The 19,926-nt window shown below is 43.7% G+C and overlaps 1 protein-coding gene across 4 annotated transcripts in view; it reads right to left on the bottom strand.

Annotated features, from left to right (window-relative positions):
* Positions 1 to 9,292: 9,292 nt before the first annotated feature.
* Positions 9,293 to 19,926, bottom strand: part of gas2a (growth arrest-specific 2a) — a 234,078-nt gene continuing 223,444 nt past the window's right edge. For all 4 annotated transcript variants that reach the window (XM_078549532.1, XM_078549531.1, XM_078549534.1 and 1 more), the window contains one exon: positions 9,293 to 19,572. In XM_078549532.1, the coding sequence (XP_078405658.1) occupies positions 19,324 to 19,572 (249 nt within the window). In that variant the 3' untranslated portion in view covers positions 9,293 to 19,323. The remainder of the gene's footprint in view (positions 19,573 to 19,926) is intronic.

The raw sequence follows: 19,926 nt of genomic DNA, 5'->3' as shown, positions 1-19,926 counted from the left end.
GGAGATGAGTTTTTTTTCATTTGTGGGATGTGGGCTGGCAGGACCAGCACTTTGTTGTGCATTCCCAATTGCCTTTGAGAGGTTGGTGGTGAGCTGCTCTCTCAAACTGCTGCAGTTTGTGTGTAGTTATACCCATAGTGTTGTTGGGTGGGGAGTTCCCAGATTTTGACGCAGCGACAACAAAGGAACAGTGATATATTTCTAAATCAGGACTAATGTTCTCTCCAAGCTGCATGGGTATGTGGCCGCTCAGCATTTGGGGAATAAACAAGCTTCACGCAAGCAATGTTCCCTGTAAGGTGTGTGTTGCACAGCCATGTGATGGCCTTAAAGGGACCACGCAGTATAACAAGCAGATCGCACACAGTAAAAAGAGATGAGAAGGACCATTGGTCAGGACGGTGTGTGACTTTGAGGAGAACTTGTGGTGTTTCCATGTGCTTACTGCCTTTGTTCTGCTAGAGGTTGCAGGTTTGGAAGGTGCTGTTAAAGATCTGTATGATCTGTTTGCAGCTTGATGCAGTTTTCGATTCTTCACTTAAGATAAGATCCGTTGAATGGACAAGATGATATGTTACCTTCAGTACTGAAAACAAAATAAATGTTGAGGTCAAACTGAGACGTTTATTACTTTGAGTGGCAAACTCTGGTTGCAAAGTTGTTAGGCTTGTTGATTGAATTTGATCTAACGAGAGAGTGGAACAATTGGGTGACAGTGGCTGGAAAAGCTGGTGAGTGAGCAAATCTTCAAAGTGGCAATAGTATGATACTAAATATAACAATTTTAAAGGGATGCAGGAAAAGAGAGACTTGGTGTATGCACACAAATCTCATAGGATCTATGGCTTTATAAACAGAGGTATAGAGTACAAAATCTACTGAACCACTGTTTAGGCCCCAAGTGGAGTATTGTGGCCAATTTTCGGCACCTCACTTTAGTAAGGATGTGAAGACCTTGAAGTGCAGAGGAGATTTATTAGAATGGTACCTGTGGGACTTAAGTTACATGGAGAGACTAGAGAAACTGAGATTGTACTCCTTACAGCAGAGATAAATAAGGGGAAATTTGTTAGGCGTGTTCAAAATTCTACAGGGTTTTATCACACAAATAAGGGAAATCTGTTTCAGTGGCAGAAGGATCGTAAGCAGGGGACATAGATTTAAGGTAATTGGCAAAAGAACCAGAGGTGACCTGAGGAAAAACATTTTTACACAGTGAGTTATGATTTGGAATGGACTGCCTGAAAGATGGGTGGATACAGATTTTAACTTCCAAAAGGAAATTTGATGAGTGCTTGAAAGGAAAAAACTTTCAACCCCAAGGAATGGGACTAATTAGATTGCTCTATCAAAGAGCTGGCACAGGGATGTAGGCTGAATGACCACCTTCTGTATTGTATCAGTCTGATTCTGTTGGGCAAGCTTCAGAGAACCCCCCCCGCCCCCTCCCTGCACCCCCACACACATTGCTGTCCTGTTGATTGTAATTTTTAAAAATCTATTATGCCAATATAACCCCACACATACATGAGCAGCCTTGTTAAGGCAGGTCATGATGTTGGCATTTTTTGGGCAGTGATACAACTTTTTGGCTCTCTAGTTGGTTAACTCTCAAATTCTGTCATTTTTCACACCCATTTTCTGATCTTGCTCATGATCTGCAGAGTACCTTTTAATGTGTAGTTAAATACTGGCATAACCCAGAAATTGTAACAGTAAGACAACTGTGTGCACCCCGGATTCAGCAATTTTTCTCATATTGCCACATATGTGTTCTCAGCTTTTCAGAAGGTTGATTGAATAACACTTCATTGAGACAACCAATTTATGAACCAACATGAAATATTTCAAGTTGAAAAGTTGCTTTTTGATTGTTATCTATTTATAACTCTGTAATTCTGTCCTGTTAATGAGCTAAACTCTGTTTACAAGTCAGCAGTCCTTGAACTGGCACTAAACTTTACTCTTACAGACTACATGCATTTGTGCTATTGAGTGTCATAGCCTCCATCACTAGCTGAGAGAGATCTCCCCAGTCTCTGGCTGCTCAGGGAAATCAGTGCCCGGGACTTACATCAGAGTACAAAGGCTCATTTCTGACTCTTCCATCGATCAACTGGCTTGCTGAGTAGCAAAAGTTATCACCAAGAATCATCCTCTTGTTGGGCATATGTAGGATTAATGACACGAACTGCTAATCAAACTGCTGAATGACTTCTGTTGTCTTATAACAAATATGTATGAGTAATCCTTTTTAATGGCTATTTCAATTCCTTGGGAAAGCACATTAGCATTCCTAACCACCCATTTTTCAGTATCTGCAGACTTTTTAACTGTCAAATAGATAAGTGTGCTGGAACTCTGGAATTTAATCCTTTGCAAGCATCCTTTGCACACTTTTATATTAATATAACTGAAACCAGAAATGCTTTCGAGCTCAGGTAAAAATCCCAACCTGTTGAGCACTGAACTAAGGAAAGGTACTTGTGTAACATGAGATGGGGCTCAAGAGTTTAGAAGGTGGATATCATTGAGCAAGATAGTAGATGAAAAGTACAGATCTATGTAAGGGAGTGCTTTGAGGATGACTGGAAGCAGGGAGAGATGCTGAGACAGCTGCATGAAAAGTTTAAATTCCATGCTGAAAAGGTCTAGCACCTTAAAGTTGCCTTTAAAGGAAGAGAATTCCAACAGTTGGATTACCCTTCTCCTACAGGTAATCCTGAAATAAGATATTGGAGCATTGATGAGAGAGAAGTGGTATTGCTTAAGGTGATATCAGCCAGGCCAGTTGAATGCTGCCTTTCCCCTCATTACATTTCCACAAATTACCACCCTCAAACGAGAGCAATGAAAGTTGGAAGACTTGTGGGCTTTTCAGATAACTGCATCCAAGGCAACTTGCATTAATTTAGTGCCTTTAATCTTGTAAAATTCCCCAAAGTGTTTTACAGTTTTAATTTAAAATAATGACATCAAGACACACAAGACAGCAAAAAGGTTTAAAGAAGTTTCTTCGAGAAAAAGAGCTGAAGGGGTTTAGGAAGGGAATTCCAGACTTTGGGGCCTGAGCAGCTGCCAGTTTTTTTTAGTTGTCAATGGGATGTGGGTGTCGCTGGCTAGGCCAGCATTTATTGCCCATTCCTAATTGCCCTTGAGAAGGTGGTGGTGAGCTGTCATCTTGAATGCTGTAGTCTATGTCGTGTACGTACACCCCTACTGTCGTTTGGTAGGGAGTTCCAGGATTTTGATAGTGACAGTGAAGGAAGAGTGATATGTTTCCAAGCCAGTTTGATGGGTTACTTGGAGGGTAACTTGCAGGTGCTGGTGTTCCCATGTGTCTGCTGCCCTTGTCCTTATAGATGGTAGTGGTCTTGGATTTGGAAGGTGTTGTCTAAGGAGCCCTGATGAGTTCCTGCAGTGCATCTTGTAGATGGTACACACTGCTGCCACTGCATCAGTAGTGGAGGCAATGAATGATTGTGGATAGGTGTTATAACCACAGCCAGTGGTAATTGCTGTGCAAACCAAATCCCAGAAGGAAGCTTGGTTTACGGGCCACAACCTTTTTTTTTGTATTCTGAAACCGAGAAGGCGGCATACCAATCTCAGCAGTAAGAGGTCCAGTGACACTTTTGGGATTTTAAAAATTAAAAATAAAAGTTGTATTAACAAAAAATAAAAGAGAACTTTAATCTTGTGTGCTTCAGTGACACAATTAACATTAGCCTTACAAAATATTTCCCCAAAACGCTCTACTTGGTCAAACTCACAAGTAAACATTTCCCAGGCAATGCTTCCTTATAGATATTTAAATATGAAATCCAGTAATATTACACAAGGCAAACTGCTGCAGTTTCAATAATGGTGTACCACGTGACCTTTAGCCTCTTCCACTCTGCGGTGGAATCCACTTCAGAATAAAACTATTTGCTGTAGCCCAAGACTTTTCTGGCTTGACTGGATGGGTGATTCAAACTGCATCCTTCCCCCTGTCTAGAGCTTCAGCCATCTCTCCCTCAACAGGTATCCACAATAACTCTAATATACCTTTCTTCCCCTTTCATCTCATTATCATTGTTCTCACGTCCCTTTGAAACTGAAACTCTTCCAAATATAAGATCTTTCATGTTTGCACCTAGTCTAAAAATATCCCCATAACTTGTTTACCTCTGAACTCCTGCAAGATGCAAGCATTTTTCTTCTCCCCTTTGATATTCAAACAAACTCAACTTATCTAAAAATGCAAATGTTCGATCTAACCTCTATCCTTTTCATGTTTCCAAACCCCCAGACAACCTGACTCCTATCAGCCTCTTGACCAGCTTAATCAAATCTCTCATACACACGTGCACACACACACACACACCCAGCCTTCTTTACAGAATAACAATATTCCACCAAAATATTTTTAAAAAACCATCAATTCTCACAATGGGGCTGCTTTGTCGTGGGTGGTATTGAGCTTCTTGAGTGTTGTTGGAGCTGCACTCAACTAGGCAAGTGGAGAGTATTCCATCACACTCCTGACTTGTGCCTTGGTTGTTATGATCCCCAGCTGAGATTACCCCTGGGCAAGCCTGATCCCAGCAATGGATCCTAACTTTTATTTGTTTGTTTAGATATGTGGAGAGTAGCCACTGAACAGAGTCACCGGAGTCAGCTAATGAACTTTTAACAAATGAATAAAATATTTATTCAACAAGAAAAGATGAACTACATTACAATACTCCTTCATGCACAGTTATACCTTTACAGATATATGCAGATTTGTAAGGATAACGCAAGTTACAAAAGCTATTTTATACTCTAATGCCCACAGTAAATGCACAGTTCACGTACCAATAGGCACCCTGTGGCCAGACACACCACACACTGCAACCAAGTGACAGATGCCACCTCAACCAGATGCTATGGATCTCTCCTCAACTCCCCCAGATGCTTGTCACACTATGAGCCAACCAGACTCACTAAACTCCGTCTTTCACACGAGGGTTTCCAATCTCCGTTCTTCAAGACCTTGTCTTGGAATCTTTTCCCCAAACCGATGCTTTCTATCAGACACCACCTGCAAGGGCTCACCTTCAAGGTTTCAAACTCTCCTTCTGGTCTTCCTCTTCCCTGGGTCACCACAAGCATTCAAGCTGCCTTCCATGCACACTCACTGACTCAGTGTTAACAATACAACTACTGTGTCACGTGTCCATAGAAAAGTGTTACAGACCTTCAGAAGTCTCTTTGGACCTTCTTGTCTCTTGCAAGCTGATCTTGCTTTAAATCTACTTTCTGCAGCTTGAAGCTTCATACTTGAAACCTTTCTCTGCCCCTCACTCATTACTTCATTAACAGGACCTTTTCCAGGTTCCTGCTCTTCTTTTGACTAGAAGGTCTGCTTTGGACTTTCCCCTCTTCCACTCCCCTGGATTTTGGGGCCATTCTTTAGCTTGGGACTTGCTATCTGGCCTTTCTAGGTGGCTTCTGTTTGGCAGCTGTCTTCCAAACCAGCTGAACTCCAACAGCTTCCAAATCAAACTGCTGTCTGTCTTCTGTGTGTGTCAGCGAGAGGGACCTGCCTCTCTGGCCCCCTGTTGCTAGGCAACAGTCCAATTCTTCTACCCTTTGTTTACCTTAGCTTAAGTCATAAAACCCATTAGAAATGCAAGCACCTTTCTTAACACATACAAATCATGCACATAGAAATACAAATCAAACAAACTTCAAAGCTAAAACTCATTGCTAACACTTACGAATACAAATATAACTTAGTTTAACTATCTCTATTTCCTAACAGTGGGGGACAGGCTTTGGGTAGTCAGCAGGTGAGTTACTCACCGCAGGATTCCTCACCTCTGACCTGCTCTTGTAGCCACAGTATTTATATGGCTAGTCTAGTTCAGCTTCTGGTCAATGGTAGCCCCCCCAGGATATTGATAGTGGGGGACTTCAGTGATGGTGATGCCATTGAATGTCAAGAGTGACAGTTACATTCTCTCTTGTTGGAGATGGTCATTGCCTGGCACTTGTGTGATGCGAATGTCATTTGCCACTTGTCAACTCAATTATGACTCAAGCCTGGATATTGTCCAGCTCTTGCTGCATTTGGACATGGATTGCTTCAGTTTCTGAGGAGTCGCGAATGGTGCCGAACATCGTGAAATCATAAGTGAACGTAGAGTCAAAGAGGTCTACAGCACAGAAAAAGGCCCTTCGGCCCATTGAATCTGCACCCGTTCAACAAGCACCTAGCTATTCTAATCCCATTTTCCAGCACTAGGCCCATTGCCTTGTATGCCATGGCATCGTAAGTGCGGGTTTCTGCCTCCTACCACCCTTTCAGGCAGTGAGTTCCAGACTCCCACCACCCTCTGGGTGAAAGAATTCTTCCTCACATCCCCTCTAAACCGCCTACCCCTTAACTTAAATGTATGCCTCCTGGTTATTGATCCCTGCACCAGGGGGAAAAATTCCTTCCTATCTACCCTATCTATGCCCCTCATAATTTTATGCACATCAATCATGTCCCCCCCCCCCCCCTCAATCTCTTCTACTCCAAGGAGAATAACCCCAGTCTATCCAATCTCTCCTCATAACTAAAACTCTCCAGCCCAGGCAACACCCTGGTAAACCTCTGCACTCTGCACACATCCTTCCTGTAATGCAGATTCCAGAACTGCATGCAATACTCTAGCTGTGGCCTAACCAGTGTTTTATGCAGTCCCAGCATAACCTCCCTGCTCTTATATTCTATGTCTTGACTAATAAAGGCAAACATCCCCACTTCTCATCTTATGATGGAAGGAAAGTCATCAATGAAGCAGCTGAAAACGGTTGGGCCTAGGACACTGCCCTGAGGAACTCCTGCCGTGAGGTCCTGGATCTGTGATGATTGACTGCCAACAACCACAACCATCTTCCTTTTGTGCTAGGTATGGCTCCAAACACTGAAGAGTTTCCCCCCCGATTCCCGTTGACTCCAGTTTTGCTCAGGTTCCTTGATGTCACACTTGGTCAAATGCTGCCTGGATGTCAAGGGCAGTCACTCTCGCCTCATCTTTGGAGTTCAGCTCTTTTGCCCATGTGTGAGCCGAGGCTGTAATAAGGTCAGGGGCTGAGTGATCCTGGTGGAACCCTAACTGAGCGTCAGTGAGCAGGTTAGTGCGAAGCAAGTACTGCTTGATAGCACTGCTGATGACTGCTTCCATCACTTTACTGATGATTGAGAGTAGACTGTGGGGTGGTAATTGGCTGGGTTGGACTTGTCCTGCTTTTTGTGTAAGGAGATACCTGGGAAATTTTCCACATTGCTGGGTAGATGCAAGTGTTATATCTGCACTGGAACAGATTGGCTAGGGGCGCGGCAAGTTTTGGAGCACAAGTCTTCAGCAGTATTGCTGGTAGATTGTTAAGGTTCTTAGCCTTTGCAGTAACCAGTGCCTTCAGCCGTTTCTTGCTGTTACATGGAGTAAATCAAATTGGCTGAAGACTGGCATCTGTGATGCTGGGTTCCTCCGGAGTGGGTCGGGATGGATCATCCACTCAGCACTTCTGACTGAAGATTGTTGCAAATGCTTCATCCTTATCTTTTACACTGATATGCTGGGTTCCCCCATCATTGAGGGTGGGGATATTTGTGGAGCGGCCTCTTCCTCCAGTGAGTTGTTTAATTGTCCACCACCATTTACTACTGGATGTGGCAGGACTGCAAAGCTTAGATCTGATCTGTTGATTGTGGGAATGCTTAGCTCTGTCTATCACTTTCTGCTTATGCTGTTTGGCACGCAAGTAGTCCTGTGTTGTAGTTGCACCAGGTTGACAACTTCATTTTTAGGTATGCCTGGTGCTGTCCTGTCATGCCCCCCTACACTCTTCATTGAACCAGGGTTGATCCCTGGCTTGATGGTAGCGGTGGAGTTGGGAAATGCGTGGCTATGAGTTTACAGATTATTGTTGAGTACTATTTTGCTGCTGCTGATGGCCCACGGTGCCTCATGTTTGCCCAGTCTTGAGTTGCTACATCTGTTCGAAATCCATTTAGCATGGTGGTAGTCCCACGCATGATGGAACTTTGTCTTCACAAGGACTGTGAGGTGGTCATTCTTACCGATGCTATGATAGACAGATGCATCACCGGCAGGCAGGTTGGTGAGGATGAGTTCAAGTATATTTTTTCCTCTTGGTGGTTCCCTCACCACCTGCTGCAGGCCCAGTCTAACAGCTATGTCCTTGAGTACTTGGCCAGCTCGATCTGTACTGGTGCTACCAAACCACTCCTGGCGATGGACAGCGAAATCCTCCCACCCAGAGTACATTCTACGCCCTTGCCACTCTTAGTGCTTCCTCCAAGTGGTATTGAACTTGGAGGAGTACTGATTCATCTGCTAAGGGGTGCAGTATGTGGTAATCAGCAGGAGGTTTCCTTGCCCATGTTTGACCTAATGCCATGAGACTTCATGGGCTCCTGAGTTGCTGTTGAGGATTGCAAGCAACTCCCTCCCACTCAATACCACTGTGGCGCTACCTCATTGGGTCTGCCCTGCTGGTGGGATAGGATATACCGAGGGATGGTGATGGTGGTGTCTGGCACATTGTCTGTAATGTACGATTCCCTGAGTATGACTGTCAGGCTGTTGCTTGACTAGTCTGTGAGACAGCTCTCCCAATTTTGGTACTTGCCCAAGTGATGGAATGATTAAAATCAGGGGCGTGCAAGATGCCAGAACTAGAGGAGAGTAAGGACCACCAATTGTTATGGGACTGGAGTAATTTGCAGCGATGGGGAAGAGCGAGGCTAAGGAGAGGTTTGTAGAGAGCATGAGAATTTAAAATTGAAACGTTGCTGGACCAAGAGCCAAAATAGATCATCAAGCACGGAGTGTGATAGGTTAAACAGGACAGGCAGCAGAGTTTTGCATATTTTAAAATACAAGAATATGGTTAATGTGAAGTTCTTCCAACTTCTCTTACTTGCACTAATTTACCAGAATTGCTTGCAATGTGTAGTGTTGTGATTATATATGCTGACAATGATCATTTTTGAAGACTTGCACCCAAGCTATAAGGTGCCTTTCTTTTTGCATATAGAATGTTCTTTTAACGTGTTCGTGTTGATTTTTGTTGCCACATCAGCTAAGTTAATATTTAACAGTTAAACTGAAAGGGAGACATTTGTGTAGATGCAGTTTGACAGGCTTGCCACATGAGGGCAGTATTTACATTGTGATATTGTTGTTTTCAACTAGAATTAATAATTCGCTCTGTTATGCATTTTCAAAGCACACATGAAACATGTAATAAGGAAACAGTTTATTAGTGTTCTAAAATAAAGCATTCCAGCAACATGAGGGAAAAAAGTTGTCCAGTCATATTCCCTGTGAAGTAGTTGGAACTTCTTAATCTCTGTATTAACATGTTACATCATTTAAATGCAAAAACATAATCCATGTTCTCTCATCATGACATAACACCTGACTTTAACAAAGCTAAGCATTCCTTCTCTTTCTGAACCCCTTCCCCCATAACAAGGCTACAGTTTGACATTGGGCCTATAAAGTCTGCCCAGCAACCAAGTTCCTTTATTTCTTTCACAACAGTAATGCATAAAAATAAAATTTCTTAAATGCAATTTGATGAGTACTTAGACGTTAATCTGCCAATCTATGACAGCTAATACTTTAAGGTACTTGCGTAATTGTCCTCTCAGCAAATGATTAGAGTAGAAGTTGACTGGCACCATACTCTTGTTACTTGCTGAATGGAAATGACAGCATATGGCTAGAGCACTGTCCATTTATTTTCATTTGATAACTATCTGGAATTTATAGTAAAATAAAACACAATAACTTTAGATTTCTATTCAAAGTGTTGTCTGCAATTCAGAAAGTACCTAAATTTCCTCATGAACATACAAAAGAACTGTTGAATGTTAACAAATTTAGAATAATCTCTTGAAAGATTATGGTGCTTTTAAAGATGCAAGGGACATAATTCTTATAATGTCCTGAAAAATAGTATGTCAAGATACTTCAGATCCTTACAGTAGCAACTCATTAAGTCATAGAATATTAAAGCACAGAAAGGGGTGGTGTGGCTGGTCCTTTCAGCCACTGATTCTAATTGCACTCTCCTTATTACCCATACTAGTTTTAATATCTTTCAAGCAATGGATTGTCTTTCTAAGAATTTATGGATTGCTTAAAGAAGTTTGTTTAGTAAAGCATTGGGAAAGATTGTGCAAGGTTACGGGGATAAGGCAGGGGAGTGGGACTAGGCAGAATGCTCTTTCAGAGAGCCACTGCAGACTCGATGGGTCGAATGACTCCTTCTGCACTGTAAAGATTCTGTGATTCCTAACTAGCGTCCCTTTTAATTTTTTTTGTTATCTTGAATTTGTGCCCCCTCATATCTTAGCCAGTGAAAATAATCTATCACTATTTAATCTATTAATTGCTTGTACAATCTTTTATAACGGAGTGCCCAAAACTGTACGCAATTTTCCAAAGCTACAGTTTAACGATACCTTCTTGCTTTTCTCAAAAGCAAGCATTTTTTTTAGGCCTCTAAATAATAAAAAATATCCTCATGTTTATTATTTCACTGCATATTATAGACTTATAGATTACCAACAGCTGAAGTAAGAGTAACTGGTCAAAATTTTCTGGTGTATTACTGTTTTTTAAAGAAGGGAGTCAGGTTTTCCATCCTCCAGTCCTTTGGTTTTGTGGTTAGTAATCTAGCATTTACTTCTGATGCTGGATAACCCCTTTATTGTTGAGGGAGGGCTACATAATGAAACTGTTTTATCGTACATTATGAAACTGTTATTACACAGTGATTATACATACCAAAGTCTATCTAACACCAGGAATTTTCAGGCATAAACTCAGCATGTCAAGGTGTTGTCACCTGTCATGTAGGCCTCTTTGGCATGATAAATGTAACTACGATTGTCAGTTTTTAGTGCATTGCTATTACCTATCTTACTGCTTACATTTTTCAATACTATTTGAACATTACTATTTAGATAGGTTTGCCTTAAAATGTTATAGACCTCTTTTATAAGCAGTACTGCATAGTACTTAGCAAAGTTTAAAATTATACCCAATATCTGACCTTTGTATTTATAGAAAATATGGCACAGCTCTGTACAGATTATTGCACAGCAGAATATTCTGACACTTTCAAACAAAGGACAATAGGTGAGAAATTGCATAGGAGCATTATGTACACTGCAGATGCATAGCAAAGATCGAAAGCTTTAAAACAAACCTGCTTAGGCATACAAGAATCTGTTACAGGAACTGAGGGTTTATCATTATGAAGGTGATTCAATTCAACCAGCAGTTCATGGCTGGATGTTGGTTAGGGCTATGTTATGACTTATTACCTGACAATAAAGCCACAACATGGAATGCAGAGAAAGCATTTAGAGTTTAAACCCTTTAAACAAATGAATGTAGGCATTTAAACACCTATAATGTCTTTCTGCTTTTGGGAATGCATTTGCGACAGGAGAGGGCAATACAAAGCATAATGAATTATGAATACTGAATTATGCGAGGTGCCAGATTCTCCACACCAACCCTGCCCAGTTATAGCCAGTTCTGTGCTGTGGTGATAGATCTGCTGAGAACTTATATGAATGTCTCAATTGGACACCTTTTTTAAAAATTGCAAAACAGTGCATTTATATAAAACAGCATATAGAAAGGAGTCGGGAGTGAATCTGACCTATCTATCATATCTATCCATTGTATGTTGGGATATGTCTCGTTGGGGAAAAACAAACCAAAATCAGAATTAATTGATAATTAGCAAGTTTTCACTGGTTTTACTTTCATTTTTATCCTGTGCTTTAGTTGGACAAAATAAAATTTTTTTGTTTAAAAAAAAAATGACCATATCCCTTGTGTCAATGAATGAAATTGTCATTTGTTTCTTCTGTGTTCTGAGTGAATACGTGCACCATCCAAAAAATCATTGCGACCTGTGGGAAAAGTTCCTGAAGTGTTCTTCTACTTCCTCCAGGTACTCCTTTCCCGGTGTATTAGTATTTTAGATGATGAACACAGTTTCAAGAGCTGCTGCTGCTCAGAGCGCACTGTAAAAACAAATTACCACTTCAAATAAATTCTGTTTAGCCTACTTTCTCAAATTAAAAATTAAATACTTACTCGCCACAACATTTGAATGAAAATTTTGCTATAAAATTTTGAAATGGTCTTCAACAGTACTAGCAGCAGTTTGGTATTTGGGATTAAACTGTCTAATTCTAAAGTTGAACAGTGTGCACTGTAAGCAATTTCGCTAAGGTAGAATAAATTATTTTATTTCTTGTTGCTCGTTATGATTTTTAGCTCACCTCAGCCTAGTCCTTATCCTCAAATAACATTGTATTAGCCTGCTGTTGTGCGGTATCTCAAGTCTATTTGACAGGACGTTTTCCAGTCTTCTATTCCTTATACACAGTAGCTGGGAATTCACAGTTGATTATAGATATATATTTTTAGCTATTCACTATCAAACACAATCATTTAAATGGTTCAGAGAAAAATGCTTCTTTTGTCTTTCTCTTCCATGGTGAAGTCAGATGAATGGCTTACTCCACTTATTCCTGTCGTTAAATATGAACTTAAAATGTTTTGTTTGCCATTATAGATTTTGTGAATTTAGATCATTTTGAGTAAACAAAAGCAAGGTACACTGCTGCCATGTGGAGAGATCTGTGGACTCCACAATAGTAGAGCAACTCCAGATTGGAGCAAAGTACCTTTTAAAGTGATTTATTTCCACAGTTGCTGCCTGATCTGTTGAATGTTTTCCAGTATTTTCAGATTTTGTTTCTTATTTTCAGCATCTGCAGTATTTTATTTCTAATTTGTTTTGGGATGTGGCAACAAACATAGTCTGGGAAGGTGTGGGGGAAGGGGCTGGTGGTGGGTAATGCATGTAATCCTGTGAATAAATCAAAGACTTTTAACCTAATTACGTTGCATTTTTACATTTTAAATCTCAAAGAAATTGCATTTGGTTTCGTATTTGTTACATTGTTGGACAGCGGCTTGTGAAGGGGTTATAATCACAGTAACCTGTGAAACGAAAACATTTTATAATTGGATTAATTACATTCTGCATGATGCAGCTGATGCATGCAATTTAAATGAAATTAAACCTCTGAGGGATAAAGAGATAATGTATTAATAGCTGCTGCTCAGCCAGCAGCATTGGTTGTCTGCACTATGTTCATGACACCTGCTGCATAACATTGACTTATTTGAGAATTGAGCTTATTAATGAGGGAAATACTGATAACCTTTTATTTTAAAAGGTTAGAAATAGTTATGCATCTAATGATTTGCTGCTATTCCTGCACAGTTATAATTGGAACATTTAAATATATATCTGTGTAAGAGTAAGAGAAGCTTCCCTTGTTCTTAAATTCAATACATGGGGCAGAATTTTACCCTTGGCATGCAGGCTCGGCGGGGGTGGTCGGGAAACTGACCGCTGCCTGCGATCGGCAGCGCACCGTGATTTTACGCGGGCGGGCCAATTAAGGCCCGGCCAGCGTGAGACGTGGCCTTTCAATGAGCGCAATGGGGCAGGCGGGAGCTTAAGGTCCGTCGAGTCCAATGGTGACCCGGCAGCCGATTCAAACGCGGCCTCAGCAGCCCCTGGAAGGCTGCCACCGAAGGACGCAGAAGTCGACGGCATAGATGCCGCAGCAGGTGGACACTGCAGGCAGGAGGGCAAGTTGGCAGGGCAGTCGGCCCTGCGTTTTTCGGACGAGTACCTCGGTGTCTTCCTGGAAGAGGTGGCAGCCGGGAGAGAAACCCTTGTCCCCAGGGACGGGAGGAGGAGGCCCCCACCCCCATCTCACCAAAAAGGCCTGGGAGGAGGTGGCATCCAGGGTTAGCAGCCACGACATGGTGAGGTGCACATGGGTCCAGTGCCGGAAGCACTTTAATGACCTCCCGCAATCGGGGAGTACCGTGTTGGCATAAGTGACTTTGCAGAACAGGTAAGAGCTGCCCAACCCCCTCCCCCCGTGTACCTCAGATGTGTTACAGTGTGAGTGGCAAATGTCAATGAGGCAGCAGCTGGCCTAGGGGGCGTGCCCTGGCTACTTGGACTGAGTGCCTTGCGGCACCACGATCATGAATGGGCTGAGCCCCGTGAGGTGTTCCTCAGGTGGGATTGGCCAGGCTATATTGGCGCTGCAGGTAGAGGGTACACTAATCAATGCTCCTCTAGCCTTTCAGGAGAAAACATCCCATAACAACGCAAAGAGGTCGCGGACTGGCAGGGAACCCCCACACCACCTGATCCTCAGTAGATATGAGCAGGAGGCCCTGGAGCTGGAGAGGTGCCATGCACCTCGGTCAAGTGGCCGCGGTGAGGTTGGGGTGCCAGAGGGAGGTAAGAGTGCAGTGCACTGAAGTGAGAATGTGCCTTTTTGCAACCATTACAGTGTAGTCTGTATATTGATGTGAGCCTCGAACCTGGAATGTGCATTGATAATGGAAAGACGAGGGCACCATGATGCAGATCTCTGTCTCATCAGGGTGCCAGGCATGCACAGTGACAGTGTAATGAGTTAAACTAATGACATGTCCTCCTTCTCCCTTTTAGGCTCACCAGCAGCCCCTCGTTGTGAGGAGCCTAAAGGCCCACCCCTGATCCCTGAGGACCAGCATGCTGCGCACGCACCAGCATTACACCTTCTCTGTCAAGCAGATACCAGCACCCAGGTGGGCACAAGATTGGCATCTAGTATTTCGGTGCACATTGGTGAGGGCACTTCACACTCGCTTGAGGTGCAGGCAGAGGCAGAGGGTGTCCAGGGCTCCGGCAGTCAGAGGACTGCTGGGGAACAGGACAATGCTCAGTTGATGGCTGATGATGGGCCTCTGGAGTGTTCCCTGAGGCAGCAGCTGCAGAATGTCCAGCAGGGTGTGCGGGAGGAATTGGCAGAGATACATGAGGTTATGCGTGCCAAGGTATCTGTTGTGGAGGAGTCCATGCGGAGCGTAAGCACTGCGCTGACCCTCATGGTTGAGCGCAATGCCTCTTCCATGGAGAGAGTGGCGACTCTCATGGAGGGGTTCCTCCTGGGACTCAATCAGGGGTTCCTGGGGATGTGCTCGGGCCTGCAAGCTTTCACACCGGCAATGACCTCAGCTGGTCAGTGTCAGTGTGGGAGATGGATTGGGCACCCAGTATCCCAGCTAGGTGCCCGTCCATCAATGGTGAGCAGGGAGGTCCAGAGCAACCTGACTGCACGAGCTGCCTGTTGTCTCTGTGGGCTCCTCTCAGGGTGCTCTGGATGATGGTAGCAGCTCCTCCGCCCCTCTGCCAGTGACCGTGGCATCTGATAGGCTGCGGTGACTGAGGAAATGCCACCCGTGGCACTGGCCGCTCCCTCCCTCCATGTGCCAGAGGATGCCCGCCAAGGTCATCCAAGGCCAAAATGACAGCAGAGTGAGCAGGCTGTCTCCAGTGCCGGTGCCAGCGAGGGGGAGCACCAAACGGGGCACTCGCAAGCAAAAACTTAAAGCACCTTAAGCACAACATGGCCTGATCACGGGTGATATTTGTTTCCCCCATTTTTCTGTTTTTTTTTTTAAATGGTGTAATGTAAAACACTGGTGAATGTTATTTTCTGCTATGTTTGTCATTCAGAAGTAAATGAGATGTTCTTTTTGCAGTTGACCTCTGGATGCTTCATTTGCTCTGTAGGTGCGGGGTAAGCCATGTTATGATGGACATGTGACTCCTTACAGTGTGCCACTGCAATAAAGTTTGTGTTGTTGACCAAGGAACTGGCCCTGTCAGGGATTGAATAAGGAGCCTGCAGCCCTGGCATGTGGTGGTGGTTGTTATTTGGTAGGCTAGCTGAAGGAGTGTTGGATCAAAGCTTCCTGGGTGTCCCTGCCACATTACTAGATTCATCGTCTGTTGCCTGTGCAGCTGCGTCAAGATCTTCTTCCTCCACTGCGTCCCCCCTTTCCAGTGCCAGATTGTGTAGAGACCACACCCGGAGTATTGTGTGCAGTTTTGGTCTCCTTACCTAAGAAAGGATATACTTGCCATAGAGGGAGTGCAGCGAAGGTTCACGAGGCTGATACTAGGGATGGCAAGACTGTCATATGAGAAGATATTGGGTTGACTGGGCCTGTATTCACTGGAGTTTAGAAGAATGAGAGGGGATCTGATTGAAACATATAAAATTCTAACAGGGCTAGACAGACTGGATACAGGGAGGATGTTTCCCCTGGCTGGGGAGTCTAGAACCAGGGGCCACAGTCTCCGGATACGGGGCAGGCCATTTAGGACTGAGCTGAGGAAAACTTTCTTCACTCAGGGTGGTCAACCTGTGGAATTCTCTCCCACAAAAAGCTGTGGAGGCCGGGTCACTGAGTATATTCAAGAAAGAAATTGATAAATTTTTGGATATTAGGAGCATGAAGGGGTATGGAGAGAAAGCAGGAATATGGCGTTGAGATAGAGGATCAACCATGATCATATTGAATGGCGCTGCAGGCTCGAAAGGCCGAAAGACCTACTCCTGCTCCTGGCTTCTATGTTTCTAGAGCACAGCATACAGCCGCTATCAGTACACACAATCTTGGGAGTATTGCAGTGCACCCCCTGAACGGTTGAAGCATCGGAAGCGCATCTTGAGCAGACCGGTGGTTCTCTCTACCACCGCCCTTGTGGAGGCGTAGCTCCTATTGTACCACCGCTCAGCCTCTGTTCTTGGGTGGCGGAGAGGTGTCATGGGCCACCTCTTCAACGGATAGCCCTGGTCACCCAGCAGCCATCCATCCAGTTGGGCTGGAGCACTGAAGAGCCCCGGCACCTGGGAGTGTCTCAGGATGTAAGTGTCATGGGAGCTGCCAGGGTACCTTGCACAGACTTGCAGAATCTGCATCCTATGCTCACACACTGTCTGCATGTTCATGGAGTGGAATCCCATCCTGTTGTTGAAGGCTCCCGGATCACCCGCTAGCGCCTTGATGGCCATATGTGTGCAGTCGATTTCAGTCTGGATTCAGGGGAACCCAGCAATCACTGCAAAGCCTCTGGCTCATTCTGCCTGGCTGGCCTCGTCCGTACAGTAATGAACGAAAGTCAATGCACGCCTGAACAGAACGTCTGTTACCAGTTTGACGCAACTGTGAACAGCTCTGCACAGAGCCCCCACGAAGTCCTGGAAAGAGCCGGAGGCATAGACGTTTAGGGCCACTGGTAGGGTGTGTCCGCCCACGCACTCAAGAGCTGATCTCAGGGCCGATCCTTTGACAGACGGAGGTCACTGTCTCCCTTGAGAGAAGGAGCCTCCTTCGGCATTGCACCTCAGACATGTTGAGCTGTATCGCTGCCTATAAACCCTGGCAGCAGGATAATGGCACCTTCTGTGGCCCTGCACCCCTTGTGCCTGTGCCTCTCCTCCCACAGGTTGCTCCCCTGGAAACTAAATAAGGACAACTGGCCTCCTCCTCCTTCTGGCCCTCTCTTCCTCCTCAGGAGGTGCCTCTAGCAGAGAGCACAATCCTCATTACCAGGGTAACGGAAGGCTGTCTGATACCCGGTAGGCCCCGTGCGGTGTGAATCCTCCGGGGGCCTGGAAGACAACACTGAGTCCTGAACTGAAGCCTCTAAATGCTCTAAATGCAGCGCTGAAGCGAAATGAAACTGTCCTGTTCACAGAAGCAAGCCGCAGCAAGTGATATTCAAAACTATTCTCTATTCACTTTGTGAAGCCCACTGACCCCTCTTATCCCGCCCGTGGATGAGGTTTTGCAAATTGTGGCCTGCCCGTTTTGCCCGTGCGACGGCCTGAAAATCGCACGGGCCACGTAAAGTTGGAGACTATTGGTCTCTCAAGGGCCTTAACTGGCCACTTAATTCATGGTGGGTGCGCCTCTGTCTTCATCGTGTGCCCGTGAAATATCATGAGAGTGCACGTTGATGTCGGGACATTCGTCTGACGTCAACATGCTTTATTTCACACACGGGCGTATCGGGTGCGTGCCCACACGCCCATGGTGTATTAGATCAAATGTGTCTTTGCAGGTGCATGTGTTTGGAGCAAGAGATTTGATACTCTAGCAGCAAATCTGAGCAGTAATTACAGGCCCAAGGGTTTATATTTTTTCTCTGTTTGGTGTAGCTACAGGAAATGGAAAAAGCAGAGGCTCATTGAGCAATAATTCAATATTTGGAATCCTGAACAGGGGAAAATATTGCAGCTTTTGTTTCTACTCTACCCTGGCTACATAGTTGTGGTAATTTTTTTTTAAAAATCTGCAGAAATAATTATTTAGATTAACAGCTATGCAACAATTGTGGCATTGATTTGAGAATGTTTGTTCAAATAAATTCTGGTAAAAATATGAGCTACCAAAAAACACTTAGAGCCAACTGTTAATTGTTCTAATTAATTACAAATGGTTCCTTCTGCATTGCTGTTGTTTGCAAAGCAGCATGATATTAGGAGAAATAGGAATGATTCTGTAGTGCACAGAATTTTGTGATTTCACTATTGAATTGATGGGAAGGAGAAGAAACCTGATCTAGGTATTATGGTAATGTTAAAACCACCAGACAGCCTGATATAATCAAATTGTGCCAAGCATCAAGTTCAGCTACTTGGCGGAAAAGGTCAGTCAACTGAGTTTAGAATGCTGAAAATTGGGAGGCAGTCCAAACTCAAATGGTATAATCATATGGATGACAGAACAGAGATAGTGTAGTTCAGTCTCCTTGGTACTTTGTAAATATTCACACCACTATACGTCAACAATTTGCACTGTACTTAGTACTTCCTGTTTGCTATATTGTCACTGTTGCACCAACAATATTGTTTTTAACACTCAGCCACTGAACAGCAAGAATACAAGAGAAGCAGAATGTGGGAGAGCCAAGCAACGTGGAGAACATGGAGCACATCTGTAACCAAAATAGGCACTGCTACAATGTTACCAGCTTCCAATCAAGGAATTTTCCTAAAGTGAGACTTAAATAGGTGAAGCTATATGCTAATTTGTGAGCATTACTATCCCAATCACTTTCTTTAAAGTCTACTTACAGCACTGCCATTACCTCTTTCCTCAGTCTGGTAATAGCCTACAAGTTTTTTTTTTCTGGCCCCTTTTTGGATTCACTAAGACTTGCACAAAAATCCCAAAGATCCTAGTGTGATTGAATTAGGTTATGATTGGCCAACTTCGTTTGAAAAGGTTGAAGTAGTTACTTTTTGGTATATTGGATCGCTACTCAAAATAATAGAGTGAGCACAGTTACATAGTAAATACTGTGCAATCACTTTGTTCCCCAGTTACCACCATTATTACTTGCACTTTCTCGTCTACTTCTGTAATGGGCAGCTACCACAAGGTAACTATCAGGGCTCAGGTCTTTGATAGTCCTGGACTTGTTAGGGACTGGTGAAGTCTTGCCATCCACTCTGGAAATCTGCAGCATCCGGCAGGGGTCATGCTTCAGCAGGTAGCCTTCAAATGTCTCCCATCCCCCTCCTACACGCACCATCACATGTTTGTTGTGCAGCATCTGCAATGCAGAATAATTGTTTAGCAAAATCAATGGAAGGTTATAGAATGGGTTGTACAACAGAAGAGAATTCAATAAAGATTAAAAAGCCGTGACGAATTTCTGTTTAGATGTGGAAGAATGAGAGACAAACATAATGAGCATATATTAAGAATAAAAACACAAATATCCTTGCTAATTTTGCCTGAGCAATCAACACTATGGTGATGATTTGACATTTTATGGTCAGCTACTATATACACTCAAAAGCTATTAGCTGTATTTATTGATTTCATATTACAGTCCCAATAGGGCATGCCAATGTAGCTATTATAATGGAGTTAAAGCAAAATGAACTGCCAATACCAGTTCTCA

The sequence above is a fragment of the Cetorhinus maximus genome, chromosome 9 (genome assembly GCF_964194155.1).
Source record: "Cetorhinus maximus chromosome 9, sCetMax3.hap1.1, whole genome shotgun sequence".
NCBI lineage: Eukaryota > Metazoa > Chordata > Chondrichthyes > Lamniformes > Cetorhinidae > Cetorhinus > Cetorhinus maximus.
Note: the sequence above shows the minus strand (reverse complement) of the source record. Positions and strands in the feature narration are given on the sequence as shown.